This window comes from Pecten maximus, chromosome 17, assembly GCF_902652985.1.
Source record: "Pecten maximus chromosome 17, xPecMax1.1, whole genome shotgun sequence".
NCBI classification, from domain to species: Eukaryota; Metazoa; Mollusca; class Bivalvia; order Pectinida; family Pectinidae; genus Pecten; species Pecten maximus.
In genome coordinates this window covers 158660-176858 of record NC_047031.1, presented here as the reverse complement: position 1 = coordinate 176858, position 18199 = coordinate 158660, and the positions used below count along the sequence as shown (strand labels likewise).

Here is an 18199-nt window from a genome sequence, read left to right as displayed (position 1 = left end):
TTGATATACATAACAACACGCTTATACAATTATAGACCTTGATATACATAACAACACGCTTATACAATTATAGATCTTGATATACATAACAACACTCTTATACAATTATAGATCTTGATATACATAACAACACTCTGATACAATTATAGATTTAACCTTGATATACATAACAACACTCTGATACAATTATAGATCTTGATATACATAACAACACTCTGATACAATTATAGATTTAACCTTGATATACATAACAACACTCTGATACAATTATAGATTTAACCTTGATATACATAACAACACTCTGATACAATTATAGATTTAACCTTGATATACATAACAACACTCTGATACAATTATAGATTTACCTTGATATACATAACAACACTCTGATACAATTATAGATCTTGATATACATAACAACACTCTGATACAATTATAGATTTAACCTTGATATACATAACAACACTCTGATACAATTATAGATTTAACCTTGATATACATAACAACACTCTCATACAATTATAGATCTTGATATACATAACGGCACTCTTATACAATTATAGATTTAACCTTGATATACATAACAACACTCTGATACAATTATAGATTTAACCTTGATATACATAACGACACTCTGATACAATTATAGATTTAACCTTGATATACATAACAACACTCTTATACAATTATAGATCTTGATATACATAACAACACTCTGATACAATTATAGATTTAACCTTGATATACATAACAACACGCTTATACAATTATAGATTTAACCTTGATATACATAACAACACTCTGATACAATTATAGATTTAACCTTGATATACATAACGACACTCTTATACAATTATAGATCTTGATATACATAACAACACTCTTATACAATTATAGATTTAACCTTGATATACATAACAACACTCTGATACAATTATAGATCTTGATATACATAACAACACTCTGATACAATTATAGATTTAACCTTGATATACATAACAACACTCTGATACAATTATAGATTTACCATGATATACATAACAACACTCTGATACAATTATAGATCTTGATATACATAACAACACTCTTATACAATTATAGATTTAACCTTGATATACATAACAACACTCTGATACAATTATAGATCTTGATATACATAACGACACTCTTATACAATTATAGATCTTGATATACATAACAACACTCTGATACAATTATAGATTTAACTTTGATATACATAACAACACTCTGATACAATTATAGATCTTGATATACATAACAACACTCTGATACAATTATAGATTTAACCTTGATATACATAACAACACTCTGATACAATTATAGATTTAACCTTGATATACATAACAACACTCTGATACAATTATAGATTTAACCTTGATATACATAACAACACTCTTATACAATTATAGATTTAACCTTGATATACATAACAACACTCTGATACAATTATAGATTTAACCTTGATATACATAACAACACTCTGATACAATTATAGATTTAACCTTGATATACATAACAACACTCTGATACAATTATAGATTTACCTTGATATACATAACAACACTCTGATACAATTATAGATCTTGATATACATAACAACACTCTGATACAATTATAGATTTAACCTTGATATACATAACAACACTCTTATACAATTGTAGATCTTGATATACATAACAACACTCTGATACAATTATAGATTTAACCTTGATATACATAACAACACTCTGATACAATTATAGATTTAACCTTGATATACATAACAACACTCTGATACAATTATAGATTTAACCTTGATATACATAACAACACTCTTATACAATTATAGATTTAACCTTGATATACATAACAACACTCTTATACAATTATAGATTTAACCTTGATATACATAACAACACTCTGATACAATTATAGATTTAACCTTGATATACATAACAACACTCTGATACAATTATAGATTTAACCTTGATATACATAACAACACTCTTATACAATTATAGATTTAACCTTGATATACATAACAACACTCTGATACAATTATAGATTTAACCTTGATATACATAACAACACTCTGATACAATTATAGATCTTGATATACATAACAACACTCTGATACAATTATAGATCTTGATATACATAACAACACTCTGATACAATTATAGATTTAACCTTGATATACATAACGACACTCTGATACAATTATAGATCTTGGTAACCTTGATATACATAACGACACGCTCATACAATTATAGATCTTGATATACATAACAACACTCTTATACAATTATAGATTTAACCTTGATATACATAACAACACTCTGATACAATTATAGATTTAACCTTGATATACATAACAACACGCTTATACAATTATAGATCTTGATATACATAACAACACGCTTATACAATTATAGATCTTGATATACATAACGACACTCTGATACAATTATAGATCTTGGTAACCTTGATATACATAACGACACGCTCATACAATTATAGATCTTGATATACATAACAACACTCTTATACAATTATAGATTTAACCTTGATATACATAACAACACTCTGATACAATTATAGATTTAACCTTGATATACATAACAACACGCTTATACAATTATAGATCTTGATATACATAACAACACGCTTATACAATTATAGACCTTGATATACATAACAACACGCTTATACAATTATAGATCTTGATATACATAACAACACGCTTATACAATTATAGATCTTGATATACATAACAACACTCTGATACAATTATAGATTTAACCTTGATATACATAACAACACTCTGATACAATTATAGATCTTGATATACATAACAACACTCTGATACAATTATAGATTTAACCTTGATATACATAACAACACTCTGATACAATTATAGATTTAACCTTGATATACATAACAACACTCTGATACAATTATAGATTTAACCTTGATATACATAACAACACTCTGATACAATTATGGATTTACCTTGATATACATAACAACACTCTGATACAATTATAGATCTTGATATACATAACAACACTCTGATACAATTATAGATTTAACCTTGATATACATAACAACACTCTGATACAATTATAGATTTAACCTTGATATACATAACAACACTCTCATACAATTATAGATCTTGATATACATAACGGCACTCTTATACAATTATAGATTTAACCTTGATATACATAACAACACTCTGATACAATTATAGATTTAACCTTGATATACATAACAACACTCTGATACAATTATAGATTTAACCTTGATATACATAACAACACTCTGATACAATTATAGATCTTGATATACATAACGACACTCTTATACAATTATAATAGATTTAACCTTGATATACATAACGACACGCTTATACAATTATAGATCTTGATATACATAACGACACTCTTATACAATTATAATAGATTTAACCTTGATATACATAACGACACGCTTATACAATTATAGATTTAACCTTGATATACATAACAACACTCTTATACAATTATAGATCTTGATATACATAACGACACTCTTATACAATTATAGATCTTGATATACATAACGACACTATTATACAATTATAGATTTAACCTTGATATGCATGTTTTCATTTCGAAAATTTTGAAGCTTTTCACTGACATTGATTGAGATTTAAATTTAGATTTGTTGTGGGATCCCAAAACTGTAAGTGAAAATGTTAAACCATATTACTTCATTGTCGTACAATTAGCCAATACCACTAATTTGAACCAACGTTGTTAACGTTCTGGACTTCAAATGTATTACAGAGTAGCATTTGGTAATGATGATAATTGTGAAATTACAATCAATGTATTCTGTAGCATAAGATTTCTGATTATAGAGTAACCTGAGCGAGGAACTTCCTGTTCGCAGTCTGTTTAGTACACACAGTGATTCGGACAGCGGTGAAGCCGATGATGAATTTGAATGCGAGTGTGAGCATTGTCTTCAACTGAGGTCAAGAAATGACAGTACCCTTAGAAGTCAAGATCAAGGCCACGTTCATCCCAGTACCAGTGACCTATCTGTGGTTGAGGATGAGGCTCAAGGTCATCAAAGGTCAGTTGAAGGTGAAAAACATATCAGTGTTTCAGATTACCAGGATGTACATTGTAAGGTTACCAGTGTGGAAGGTTACCAGTTTATAAGGTTACCAGTATGGAAGGTTACCAGTGTGGAAGGTTACCAGTGTGGAAGGTTACCAGTGTGTAGGGTTACCAGTGTGTAGGGTTACCAGTGTGTAGGGTTATCAGTGTGAAAGGTTACCAGTGTGGAAGGTTACCAGTGTGGAAGGTTACCAGTGTGTAAGGTTACCAGTGTGTAGGGTTACCAGTGTGTATGGTTACCAGTGTGTAGGGTTACCAGTGTGTAGGGTTACCAGTGTGGAAGGTTACCAGTGTGGAAGGTTACCAGTTTATAAGTTTACCAGGGTGTAAAGTCACCAGGTGTATGGTTTATGGTGTGTGAGATTACCAGGGTTTAAGGTTACCAGTGTGGAAGGTTACCAGTGTGGAAGGTTACCAGTGTGTAAGGTTACCAGTGTGGAAGGTTACCAGTGTGGATGGTTACCAGTGTGGAAGGTTACCAGTGTGGAAGGTTACCAGTGTGTAGGGTTACCAGTGTGTAGGGTTACCAGTGTGGAAGGTTACCAGTGTGGAAGGTTACCAGTTTATAAGTTTACCAGGGTGTAAAGTCACCAGGTGTATGGTTTATGGTGTGTGAGATTACCAGGGTTTAAGGTTACCAGTGTGGAAGGTTACCAGTGTGGAAGGTTACCAGTGTGTAAGGTTACCAGTGTGGAAGGTTACCAGTGTGGAAGGTTACCAGTGTGTAGGGTTACCAGTGTGTAGGGTTACCAGTGTGGAAGGTTACCAGTGTGGAAGGTTACCAGTGTGTAGGGTTACCGGTGTGGAAGGTTACCAGGTGTGGAAGGTTACCAGTGTGGAAGGTTATCAGTTTATCAGTTTACCAGGGTGTAAAGTCACCAGGTGTATGGTTACTGGCGTGTAAGGTTACCAGGGTCAATGGTTACCAGGGTGAAAGGTTACTATGATGGGTTCTAAGATATAAAGTTATTTCGGTGAAAGGTCGATAAATGTCTTCATATTCTTCAGCAAACTATGATATGTGATAATTTTACGATCTGTATCCAGAGAATAGGTATCAAACATGGTAGTACTGTTTGTAATCAGTCTGAACTAGAAATGATTTTGTACAGGTTACCAGATGGAGAGTTGGAGGAAGGTCTCTACAGGATCAGTATAGCAGAGTTAAGTCCCCTTAGTAGTATAATGAACAGCCGACGTAATGAACTGGAGTTTATGTTTGAGGTAAGTTGAGTACATCTGGATATATATCTGGATTATCTCTGCTAGGGGACCCTCTGTAATACGTGACCAGCGGCACCATAGTTTCTTCCCTGTCATCACAATCACTCTAATAATGAACACAAGTCTCCAAAAAATGCCTTCTGTTGCCATTTTCACCTTAGTAACACCCAAGTATGAAGATAATCGTAATGTTGTCAGACTTCAGAACACTCCTTGGGAGCCTCACTATCTTAATGCCATCAGAATTGATAACACTCCTTGGGAGCCTCACTATCTTAATGCCATCAGAATTGATAACACTCCTTGGGAGCCTCATAATCTTAATGCCATCAGAATCAATAACACTCCTTAGGAGCCTCACTATCTTAATGCCATCAGAATCGATAACACTCCTTGGGAGCCTCACTATCTTAATGCCATCAGAATCGATAACACTCCTTGGGAGCCTCACTATCTTAATGCCATCAAAATCGATAGCACTCCTTGGGAGCCTCACTATCTTAATGCCATCAGAATTGATAACACTCCTTGGGAGCCTCACTATCTTAATGCCATCAGAATTGATAACACTCCTTGGGAGCCTCACTATCTGAATGCCATCAGAATTGATAACACTCCTTGGGAGCCTCACTATCTTAATGCCATCAGAATTGATAACACTCCTTGGGAGCCTCACTATCTTAATGCCATCAGAATTGATAACACTCATTGGAAGCCTCACTATCTTAATGCCATCAGAATTAATAACACTCCTCGGGAGCCTCACTATCTTAATGCCATCAGAATTGATAACACTCCTTGGGAGCCTCACTATCTTAATGCCATCAGAATCAATAACACTCCTTGGGAGCCTCACTATCTTAATGCCATCAAAATCGATAGCACTCCTTGGGAGCCTCACTATCTTAATGCCATCAGAATTGATAACACTCCTAGGGAGCCTCACTATCTTAATGCCATCAGAATTGATAACACTCCTTGGGAGCCTCACTATCTTAATGCCATCAGAATTGATAACACTCATTGGAAGCCTCACTATCTTAATGCCATCAGAATTAATAACACTCCTCGGGAGCCTCACAATCTTAATGCCATCAGAATTGATAACATTCCTTGGGAGCCTCACTATCTTAATGCCATCAGAATCAATAACACTCCTTGGGAGCCTCACTATCTTAATGCCATCAGAATCGATAACACTCCTTGGGAGCCTCACTATCTTAATGCCATCAGAATCGATAACACTCCTTGGGAGCCTCACTATCTTAATGCCATCAAAATCGATAGCACTCCTTGGGAGCCTCACTATCTTAATGCCATCAGAATTGATAACACTCCTTGGGAGCCTCACTATCTTAATGCCATCAGAATCGATAACACTCCTTGGGAGCCTCACTATCTTAATGCCATCAGAATTAACAACACTCCTTGGGAGCCTCACTATCTTAATGCCACCAAAATCAATATCACCCCTCGGGAGCCTCACTATCTTAATGCCATCAGAATTGATAACACTCCTTGGGAGCCTCATTATTTTAATGCCATCAGAATTGATAACACTCCTTGGGAGCCTCACTATCTTAATGCCATCAGAATCGATAACACTCCTTGGGAGCCTCACTATCTTAATGCCATCAGAATTTATAACATTCCTTGGGAGCCTCACTATCTTAATGCCATCAGAATTAATAACACTCCTTGGGAGCCTCACAATCTTAATGCCATCAGAATTGATAACACTCCTTGGGAGCCTCATTATTTTAATGCAATCAGAATTGATAACACCCCTTGGGAGCCTCACTATCTTAATGCCATCAGAATTGATAACACTCCTTGGAAGCCTCACTATCTTAATGCCATCAGAATTGATAACACTCCTCGGGAGCCTCACTATCTTAATGCCATCAGAATTGATAACACTCCTTGGGAGCCTCACTATCTTAATGCCATCAGAATTAATAACAGTCATTGGGCGCCTCACTATCTTAATGCCATCAGAATTGATAACACTCCTTGGGCGCCTCACAATCTTAATGCCATCAGAATCAATAACACTCCTTGGAAGCCTCACTATCTTAATGCCATCAGAATCAATAACACTCCTTGGGAGCCTCACTATCTTAATGCCATCAGAATCGATAACACTCCTTGGGAGCCTCACTATCTTAATGCCATCAGAATTGATAACACTCCTTGGGAGCCTCACTATCTTAATGCCATCAGAATTGATAACACTCCTTGGAAGCCTCACTATCTTAATGCCATCAGAATTGATAACACTCCTTGGGAGCCTCACTATCTAACTGCCATCAGAATCAATAACAATCAGTTATCATATTTTATTTTAACAGAACGTGATTCTGCAGATGTTAGCAGTCCATCCTGACTTACTATCGGACGCCACACCTCCACCAGCCGATCAGTCTGTGATCGACACACTCCCCTCTCTGCCTGTAAGCCAGGGACATCTTGGTATGTCTTCACAATGTTTATTGATGTCGTTCCATGTAATTTAGCATGTCTACCATATATAGGTTTGGGGGGGGGTATTGATTTCTAACTTAGCATGTCTACCATATATACGTTTGGGGGGTATAGATATATAGGTTTGAGGGGTATAGATATATATGTGTTTGAGGGGTATAGATATATAGGTGTGAGGGGTATAGATATATAGGTTTGAGGGGTATAGATATATCAATTTGAGGGTATAGCTTATCGGTGTGCAGGGGTCACTAGATCTACTCGCTTTGCGGGGTACTCAGCTCTCTAGCTTGGGGGTCTCGATATATAGGTGTGAGGGGTACTAGATCCTAGGTTGCGGGCCCTGGATCTACTCGGTTTGAGGGGTCTCGCTATCTCGGTGTGCGGGGTCTCGCTCTCTAGGTTTTGCGGGGTCTCGCTCTCTCGGTGTGCGGGGTCTCGCTCTCTCGTGTGCGGGGTCTCGCTCTCTCGGTTGGGGGGGTCTCGCTCTCTCGGTGTGCGGGGTCTCCGCTCTCTCTCGGTTTGCGGGGTCTCGCTCTCTCGGTTTTGCGGGTCTCGCTCTCTCGGTTTGCGGGGTCTCGCTCATATCGGTTGGGGGTCTCGCTATATCGGTTTGACGGGGTCGTTGCTCTCTCGGTTTGCGGGGTCTCGCTCTCTCGGTGTCTGGGTACTCGCTCTCTAGGTTTGAGGGGTCTCGCTCTCTCGGTGTGCGGGGTCTCTCTCTCTCGGTTTGCAGGGGGTATCGATATCGCGGTTTGGGGGGTCTCGCTCTCATCGGTTTGCGGGGTATGGATCTCTCTCTTTTCGGGTCTCGCTCTCTCGGTGTGCGGGGTCTCGCTTCTCGGTTTGGCGGGCTCTCGCTCTCTCGGTTTGCGGGGTCTCGCTCTCTCGGTGTGCGGGCTCTCTACTCTCGGTTTGCGGGGTCTCGCTCTCGCGGTTTGGGGGGTCTCGCTCTCTCGGTTTGCGGGGTATGGCTCTCTCTCTTTTACGGGGTCTCGCTCTTGGTGTGGGGGAAAATATTGGTTGAGGGGTAATTTGGTTGGGGTATGTTTGGTTTTGGGGTTAGTTTTTTTGGGGGGTTGTTATAGGTTTAGGGGTTGTATTTTGTTGGGGGTTGTTTAATATTTGGGGGTTGTTTGGTGTGGGGGGGTTGTTTTTTTTTGGGTTGTTTTTGGGTGTGCGGGGTTTTGGTTTGGGGTTGTCTCGGGGGTTTTGGGGGGTTTTTTGGTGTGGGGGTTGTTAAGGTTTGGGGGGTTTTTTTTTTGGGTTGTTTGGTGTGGGGGTTTTGTTGGTTGGGGTTGATTTGGTTTGGGGGTTGTTTGGTTGGGGTTGGTTTGGTTTGGGGGGTTTTTTTTGGGGGTTTAAATTTGGTTGGGGGTATTTATGTTTGGGGTTTTTGGGTGGGGGGGTTTTTTTGGTTTGGGGGTTTAAAAATTTGGGTTTTGGGGGTTTGTTTTTTGGGGGGTTTTTGGTTTTGGGGGTTTTTTGGTTTGGGGGTCGTTAGCTCGGTTGCGGGGTCGCGCTCTCTCGGTGTGCGGGGTCTCGCTCTCTCGGTTTGCGGGGTCGCGCTCTCTCGCTTTGCGGGGTGTCGCTCTCTCGGTTTGCGGGGTCTCGCTCTCTCGGTTCCCGGGGGTCTCGATCGATCGGTTTGACGGGGTATAGCTCTCTCGGTCTGCGGGCTATCGCTCTCTCGTTTGCGGGGTCTCGCTGTATCGGTTTGAGGGTACTCGCTCTCTCGCTTTGCGGGGTATCGATATCTCGCTTTGCAGGGGTCTCGCTCTCTCGCTTTGAGGGGTATATCTCTATCTCGGTTTTGCGCGGGTCTCGCTCTCTGGTGTGCGGGTTCCGCTCTCTCGGTTTGCGGGTCTAGCTCTCTCGGTTTGCGGGGCCGGCTCTCTCGGTTGCGGGGTTAGCTCTCTCGGTGTGCGTGGTTCTCGCTCTCTCGGTTTGCGCGGTCTCGCTATCTCGGTTTGCGGGGTCTAGCTCTCTCGGTTTGCCGCGTCTGCTCTCTCGGTTTGCGGGGTCTCGCTCCTCCGGTTTGCGGGTTCTCGCTCTCTCAGGTTTGCGGGTCTCGCTCTCTCTGTTGCGGGGTCTCGCTCTCTCGGTGTGCGGGGTCTCGCTCTCTCGGTTTGCGGGGTCTCGCTCTCTCGCTTTGCGGGGTCTCGCTCTCTCGGTTTGCGGTGGGTCTCGCTCGTCTCGCTTTGCGGGGTTCTCTCATACTCTGCGGTTTGGGGGGTCCTCCGCTCTCTCACGGTTTTAGCTGGGTCTTCGGCTCTACTCGGTGTGCGGGGTCTCGCCTCTCTCGGTTTAGCGGGGTCAGCGCTCGTCTCGCTATCATGCGGCGGTGGTCGCTCTCTCGGTTTGCGGGTCTCGCCTATCTCGGTTTACAGCCGGGGTCTCGCTCTCATCGGGTTTGCCGGGGTCTCGCTCTCTCGGGTCTGGACGGGCTCATCGCTACTCTCGGTTTGCGGGGTATCGCCTGTCTACGGGTTTGCGGGGTCTACGCTCTCTCGATTTGCGGGGTCTCAGCCTTATCAGCTTTGCCTGGGTTCTCGCTCCCTCGCCTTTGCGGGGTAGCTCATCACTAGGCTCAGGGTGTTGCGGGTGTCATCGACTATCTCGAGTTTAGCGGGGTCTCTCTCATCGCTCGGTGGTGTTTGCGGGGTCTCGCTCTCTCGGATTTAGCCGGGGTCTCGCTCTCTAGTGTGTGAAGGGTTCTACGAGCTCTCAAGGGTTTGAGGGGGTATAGATATATAGGTTTGAGGGGACGGATATATACAGTGTTCGAAAGTAAAGGTGGTCCGATGGTCCGAGGCTATAGAAAACCTGGTCGGTCTATGTAAAATTTCAAAGTGTTGACCCCATTGGCTATGAAAAGTTTGAGCCCTGACATACATTACAATTCATGAAAACAACATTCCATTATTTTCTGACAAATGATCATATGAAATCAGAGCTTACAATAGAGTTTATTTTACCCATAACAGTGTGTTATTACTGGATGATGCAAGCATTTGGGTGACAGTTATGAGCCTACTTTCAACAATGTTTAAAAAATTGGTCTATCGAAAAATGACTTGGGCTATGGGATTTGAATTTTCTGTAGACATACTGTCTAAGGAATTCTCATATATAATTTCATACACTGTATATAGGTTTGAGGGGTATAGATATATAGGTGTGAGGGTTATAGATATATAGATTTGGGGGGTATAGATATATAGGTTTGGGGGGGTATAGATATATAGATTTGGGGGGTATAGATATATAGGTGTGAGGGGTATAGATATATAAGGTTTTGAGGGTATCGATATATCGGTTTGAGGGGTGTATCGATATATCGATTTGAGGGGTATCGCTAATCTCGGTTTGGGGGTCTGGCTATCTCGGTTTGGGGGGTCTGGATCTCTCTCGGTGTGCGGGGTCTCCTCTATCGGTTTGCGGTGTCTCGCTCTCTCGTTTGCGGGGTCTCGCTCTCTCGGTTTGGTGGGTCTGGCTCTCTCGGTTTGGGGGTCTGGCTCTCTCGGTTTGGGGGTCTGGCTCTCTCGGTGTGCGGGGTCTCTCTGTCTCGGTTTGCGCGGTCTCGCTCTCTCGGTTTGCGGGGTCTCGCTCTCTCGGTTTTGCGGGTTCTCGCTCTCTCGGTTTGCGGGGTCTCGCTCTCTCGGTGTGCGGGGTCTCTCTCTCTCGGTTTGCGGGTCTCGCTCTCTCGGTTTGCAGGGGTCTCGCTCTCTCGGTGTGCGGGGTCTCGCTCTCTCGGTTTGCGGGGTCGCGCTATCTCGCTTTGCGGGTGTCGCTCTCTACGGTTTGCGGGGTCTCGCTCTCTCGGTTCCCGGGGTCTCGCTATCTCGGTTTGCGGGGTATCGCTCTCTCGGTCTGAGGGATCTACGGCTCTCTCGGTTTGGGGTCATCGCTGTTATCGTTTTGCGGGGTCTCGCTTCTATGCTATGAGGGGTCTCGCTCTCTCAGCTTTGCGGGGTCTCGCCCGCTCTCTGCTTTGCTGGGTATCTCTCTATATCGGTTTGCGGGGGTCATCGCTCTCTCGGATGTGCGGTTTATAGACTCTCTACGTTTTGCGGGGTCTAGCTCTCCTAGGTGTGTGAGGGGGACGGATCTATAGGTTTGAGGGGTTACGATATATAGGTTTGAGGTTATAGTTATAGGTTTGAGAGGTCTCGCTATATTAGGTTGAGGGGTCCTCGCTTCTCGGTTTGAGATTCTCGCATCCTCTGGTTGGCGGGGTCTTCGATTCTCGGTTATGCGGTCTCTGCTCTCTCGGTTGTAGCGGGTTCTCCCTACTCGGTTTGCGGGGTCTCGACTCTCTCGCCCCTGTAGCGGGGTCTAGCTATATAGGTGTTGCGGGGTCCTCGCTCTCTCGCTTTGCGGGGGTCCGCGTCTCTCGGTTTTGCGGGGTCTCGCTCCTCTCGCTTTGCGTGTTTTTTTTTTTCCTTTTTTTTTGTTTTTTTCTTTTTTTTTTTTTCTTTTTCCCCTTTCTTTTTTCGGGTTTTCTTTTTTTTTTTCCCTTTCTTTTTTTTTTTTATTTTTTTTTTTTCCCCTTCTTTTTTTTTTTTTCGTCTTTTGTTTTTTTTTTTTTTCTTTTTTGGTTTTTCCCCTTTTTTTTGGTTCCCTTTTTTTTTTTTCTTTCTTCTTTTTTTTTTTCCTCTCTCTTTTTCTTTTTTCCCCTCTTTTTTTTTTCTTTTTTTTTCTTTTTTTTTTTTTCTTCTCTTTTTTTTTTTTTCTCCTTTTTTTTCTTTTTCTCGCCCCTTTTTTTGGGGTTTTTTCCCTTTTTTTTTTGCTTTTTTTTTGGGGCCCCTTTTTTTTTGGGGTTGTTTGGGTTTTGTTTTTTTTTTTTTTTTTCTCCTTTTTTTTCCCTCTCTCTTTTTTCGGGTCTCGCTCTCTCGTTTGCGGGGTCTCGCTCTCTCGGTTGCGGGTCTCTTTCTTTCGGTGTTTCTTAGGGGTCTCGCTCTCTCGGTTTGGGGGTCTCTTTCTCTGGTTTGGGGGTCTCGCTATCTCGGTTTGGGGGGTCTCGCTTCTCGGTTTGCGGGTCTCGCTCTCTCGGTTTTGGGTTCTCTCGCTTGCGGGTTCGCTTCTCGGTTTGGGGTCTCGCTCTCTCGGTCTGGCGGTCTCGCTCTCTCGGTTTGCGGGGTCTCGCTCTCTCGGTTTGGGGTCTCGCTCTCTCGGTTTGGGGTCTCGCTCTCTCGTTTGCGGGTCTCGCTCTCCCGTTTTGCGGGGTTCTGGCTCTCTCGCTTTGGGGGTCTCGCTTCTCCGGTTTCTCCTTGGTTTGCTTTCGCTCTCTCGTTTGCGGGGTCTCGCTTTCTCGGTTTGCGGGGTCTCGCTCTCTCGCTTTGCGGGGTCTCGCTCTCTCGTTTGCGGGTCTCGCTCTCTCTTTGCGGGTCTCGCTCTCTCGTTTGCGGGGTCTCGCTCTCTCGGTTTGCGGGGTCTCGATCTCTCGTTTGCGGTTCTCCTCTCTCGGTTTGCGGGGTTTTTTTCGGGTCTCTCTCTCTCTTCGGTTTGGGGGTTCGCTCTTCTCTCGGTATGTCCCTCACTCTTCCCCGTGTGCCTCCTTTTAAAATGTGATGAATCGATCTCACACAGGGTAGAAAAAGACAAGTGCTCTGTTGCCACTCACAGTAGGTCAGCATCATCATTTTATGAGGCGTTACCACAGTCACCAACTACTTATATGATGTCATCAACTTTGGTGCAAGTATTGATGATGGCACAATGAATAGGAATCGCAACAACGTATAGTTTGTCAATTTAACTTTGTGAGAAAGTCCATCCAAAATTGGTGTATGACAGGGATATCTAAACCTATGAATAAGTTTTGCTGGCCCTGGCAAGTACTCCCAGGCCTCCTGCTGACCAAACTCTCCCACTTGACAGGCCTCCTGCTGACCAATCTCTCTCACTTGACAGGCCTCCTGCTGACCAAACTCTCCCACTTGACAGGCCTCCTGCTGACCAAACTCTCCCACTTGACAGGCCTCCTGCTGACCAATCTCTCCCACTTGACAGGCCTCCTGCTGACCAAACTCTCCCACTTGACAGGCCTCCTGCTGACCAATCTCTCCCACTTGACAGGCCTCCTGCTGACCAAACTCTTACACTTATAATAGGCCTGCTGTAAATATTAATTTAATTTTAATATTTATTTTATTTTGATATTCCATTAATTTTGAGAATTCCTGATGTCCTTTGTTTCCAGCCATCAGTCTATCTTGTCCTATCTGTCTATGTGTATGTGAAGAGAAAGAAGTACTGAGTTGTCTCCCCTGCCAACACCTCTTTCATCAGCTGTGTATACAGGCCTGGTTGATCAAGGTAAGACAACTCCTTGTGATCTGCATTTCTTAATAGAATCTTCCATTGGTCTATCCTATATATGAAATGTAAATTTTTCATTGTATTTGTCTGTTCCTTTCCAATATTTTTGTCATTTGAACTTAGGGACATAGTTTAACCAATGTGAGATGATGTGTGATGTACCAACAGTATATAAGTGTCTGTGTGATTGGATTAAGTTATTTACCAAAATCAATGTTAATCACTTCATACTATTCACAGATTGTTTTTAACAATGTTTGAGAACAGAAAATTAACTAATAACATATGTCAGAAAATAATTCAACTGCAATGCTACACACAGGATTCTGCTCTATATAAAACAGACCTGTCTAATGTAGAACCTTAAACATGTATACAGTTGATAATTAGGGCCCCGCATCGAGAGATGCGGGTGCCCTATAGTAATTAGGTTGTCCGTCCGTCTGTCTGTCCGTCCGTCTGTCCGTTTTTTTTCTTCTGCACAAAAATGATTGAAGGAGATGAAGGATTTGTATCAAATTGGAACTGATGATTCCTCATGCATCCTAGATCAGATGTGTAGTATTTCATGCAAATCGAATTCAAAATGGCTGTTAGGCGGCCATATTGGATTTTAACATTAACATGAAAATACTGGATCTTTGTTGTTTTTAACTGTTCACTATTCGATTATGCAAAGTTGTCAAGAAATAAACCAAGAGTTAACTGACAAAATGATCAAACTCATAGTTCAAGGTCACAAGTTCAAAGGTCAACGGTCAAGGTCATCCTGGGTCGGCTTCAAAATGCCAGGTAATCGACCCTTTTGGATTTTAGCAGTCAAAACAATTTTGACATTTCTTATCAATGAATGATCTTGTTTTTGATATGCTTTTATATAAATTTGAAACATTAGTTATAGCAGATTGCAGAATTGTTTATTAGGGCCCCACATCAAAGATGCGGTGCCCTATAGTAATCAGGTTGTCTGTCTGTCCGTCTGTCTGTCCGTCTGTCCGTTTTTTTCTTTTGCGCCAAATTATTGACAAGAGTTGGAGGATTTCGGTGAAAATTGGTACATAGTGGTATTTAGGGAAGCCAAACACAATATTAATGGTACCACTTACAAAATCGTCTGTTGCCATGGTAACAAATGGAGGTTTCTGATTGGTTGAAATTTCGATATTGTTCGATTTCGGTGAAAATTGGTACATAGTGGTATTTAGGGAAGCCAAACACAATGGTACCACTTATGAAACCGTCTGTTACCATGGTAACAAATGGAGGTTTCTGATTGGTTGAAATTTCGATATTGTTCGATTTCGGTGAAAATTGGTACATAGTGGTATTTAGGGAAGCCAAACACAATGGTACCACTTACGAAACCGTCTGTTGCCATGGTAACAAATGGAGGTTTCTGATTGGTCAAAATTTAGTTATTGTTCGATTTTGGTGAGAGAATTGGTATATAGGGGTTTTGAGGGAACAATGGTTCACCTTTCCAAAACCTGTGTTGTCATGGGAATGAAACAGAGGCTTCTGATCAAAAATGATTGCGGCGAAAATTGGTACATACAGGTATTGAGGGAAGCCGATTTTCGATGATGTAACATTTTACATATTGACATAAAACCACAATACACACATACATATACAATACTATTACAGTCTTCCATTAGCATAATTTATGACTTATGCAAAGTTGGTCACAATCAAACAAGATATCAACTGACCAAAGTTCAAAGTCAATGGGTCATATGTTCAGGTCGGTTTGACATTTTTTAAATGGTATTAAAGATTTTGTTATGACATTATGAAGGTAAGTTGGTGTCAAGCGACCAAATTTTGAAGTTGATTGGGTCTAAATATAAAAAGTTTTAAAACAAAAAAAGGTGAAAAAAGTACTGGTTTGGATTTCTTATACCTCAAATGACAAAAAAAGGACATTATTAAAATATTTTAAAAAAATACTTTTTTTCTCCCCTTTTCTTCACATTTGGTATGTTTTGTTTTTCAGAAAACCCTCTCAAGTTTACATTATTAGAATAACTGCATTGAGTTTATATCAGTTTGTGTGCTCCTTGATATTAGATTTGAAACAAATTTGAAAAGTTAAATGCTTGTAGAATTCTTTTAGCTAGCTTTTCCATACAATAATAATAAGCAGTATTGTCAGTGGCCCTATTAATGCTAACATTAATGAAACAATAGCAAAGGTTAATCAAAAACATACATGTATATCTAATAGTTTCATGTCAGTATATTACAATCAGTGTTTTTCCTGGGTATTTTTACAGTGCACAGTGTATTCCTAAAAACGAAACTGGGAATTTTTTCATTGATTGTGAAAAGTCGTCATACAAATGTTATTTGGAATTTTCGAGTTGATTTTGGGAAAACATCAGGCTAAAACGCATTGAGAATGGGGTCGTTTGGCGCACCCAGTTATATAGGCAGGAAAAACACTGACAATAATTATTACATTTACCCTGAAGGGTCAGACACATAGCGGGGCCCTTTCTGACGTGTCAGTGTTCTAGTTAAAAATAATATTTTTTTCTTTGTTTTACAGTCTGGAACTTGCCCCGTGTGTAGACGAACCCTCTGACGACACTTTTATTAGGATGTCAATTATTTATTATATCTAGTCTGTCAATCACTGTCTAATTATAGTGAGTCATTATGATACTCTAACATGTTGTATGGTTTGTGAAGTCTACTATACTTTTAATATATTACTCTCTATACAGTATACTAATTAATTACCTGATGTTGTGGATGGACATCAACACTAATTAATTACCTAGTGTTGTGGATGGACATCGACACTAATTAATTACCTGATGTTGTGGATGGACATCAACACTAATTAATTACCTGATGTTGTGGATGGACATTGACATTAATTAATTACCTGATGTTGTGGATGGACATTGACATTAATTAATTACCTAATGTTGTGGATGGCCAACGACACACTGCTCTGTACCATATTTTTATCAATCAATTTTCTCACTTTGTCATATAGATACAGTATTGTTTGTAACAGTGTGTAACAGCCTAGCATCAAGTCTTTTTACACTACAGATATCTGCCATTAGTAACCCATGTACTAATAATTATCTTTCATCTTCCTCTCTCAGTTCTAAAACCTCTTAAAATGTTAACTTCAGTATTTGTAAAAAAATTATGGAAAGATTTTCTTTCACTTTAATTTTAAATTATCTTATCTGTCAATTTGCAGAATTTCACCTTTCTGAATTTTAAGCAGAATTTGCAAGCTATCAGACTAATACACCATGTCAACTCAACATCACTGTTCAAAACGCACGTTGCTGTTGTCTGTCTGTAAACAATTTGTATTATCTCTATTTCCTGAAAAGTCTCGAAAGGATCTGTTCCAAATTACATGGGTTTGAATTTGAGATTGATCGGAAAACAAAATGGCCGAGGGACAACCGTTTGGCTTTTGACTTTTAAAGAGTAAGAATCTTCAGGCATTGTTCCTCTGATGTACCTTGTTTTTCATATCAAATTTTGAGACGGATCAATAAAGTTGCTGATAGATGACCATGTTGAATTTTTTACATCTGATGTTTGTCATCACTTTTTCCCAGATTTCAATGTATCAGAATAAGTTCCCCTTGGTCTTCAAATTGTGTGTTTTGGATTTTTAGACTGATTGGAATACAAGATACCCATTAAGGATTTTGGATTTTTAGACTGATTAGAATACGATATACCCATTAAGGATTTTTAGACTGATTAGAATACGATTTACCCGTTAAGAATTTTGGAATTTGAAGACTGTTATGCTGCAGTTTGTATAACTCAGAATGTTCTTCGTGGATCTTTCTAAAATTTCAAAGGTTCGTTTCCCTGACTCACATATTGTGCAAATTGATTTTTTTATTGTTTTTGTTTTTTTTTTACAGAAGATCAGTCATGGAACATTTAAAATTTATAGTGAAAGTTTGTTATCTCTATCAGAAAATTCTTCACGGAATATTTAAAAATGA

At 40.3% G+C, this 18199-nt stretch overlaps 1 protein-coding gene across 1 annotated transcript in view; it reads left to right on the top strand.

Annotated features, from left to right (window-relative positions):
• LOC117315834 overlaps positions 1-17104 on the top strand; it is a 36321-nt gene extending 19217 nt beyond the window's left edge. The window contains exons 3-7 of the mRNA XM_033870237.1: positions 3905-4122; positions 5282-5393; positions 7745-7865; positions 14083-14198; positions 16753-17104. Coding sequence (XP_033726128.1) covers positions 3905-4122; positions 5282-5393; positions 7745-7865; positions 14083-14198; positions 16753-16788 — 603 coding nt within the window. The 3' untranslated portion in view covers positions 16789-17104. The remainder of the gene's footprint in view (positions 1-3904; positions 4123-5281; positions 5394-7744; positions 7866-14082; positions 14199-16752) is intronic.
• The last annotated feature ends 1095 nt before the right edge of the window (positions 17105-18199 follow it).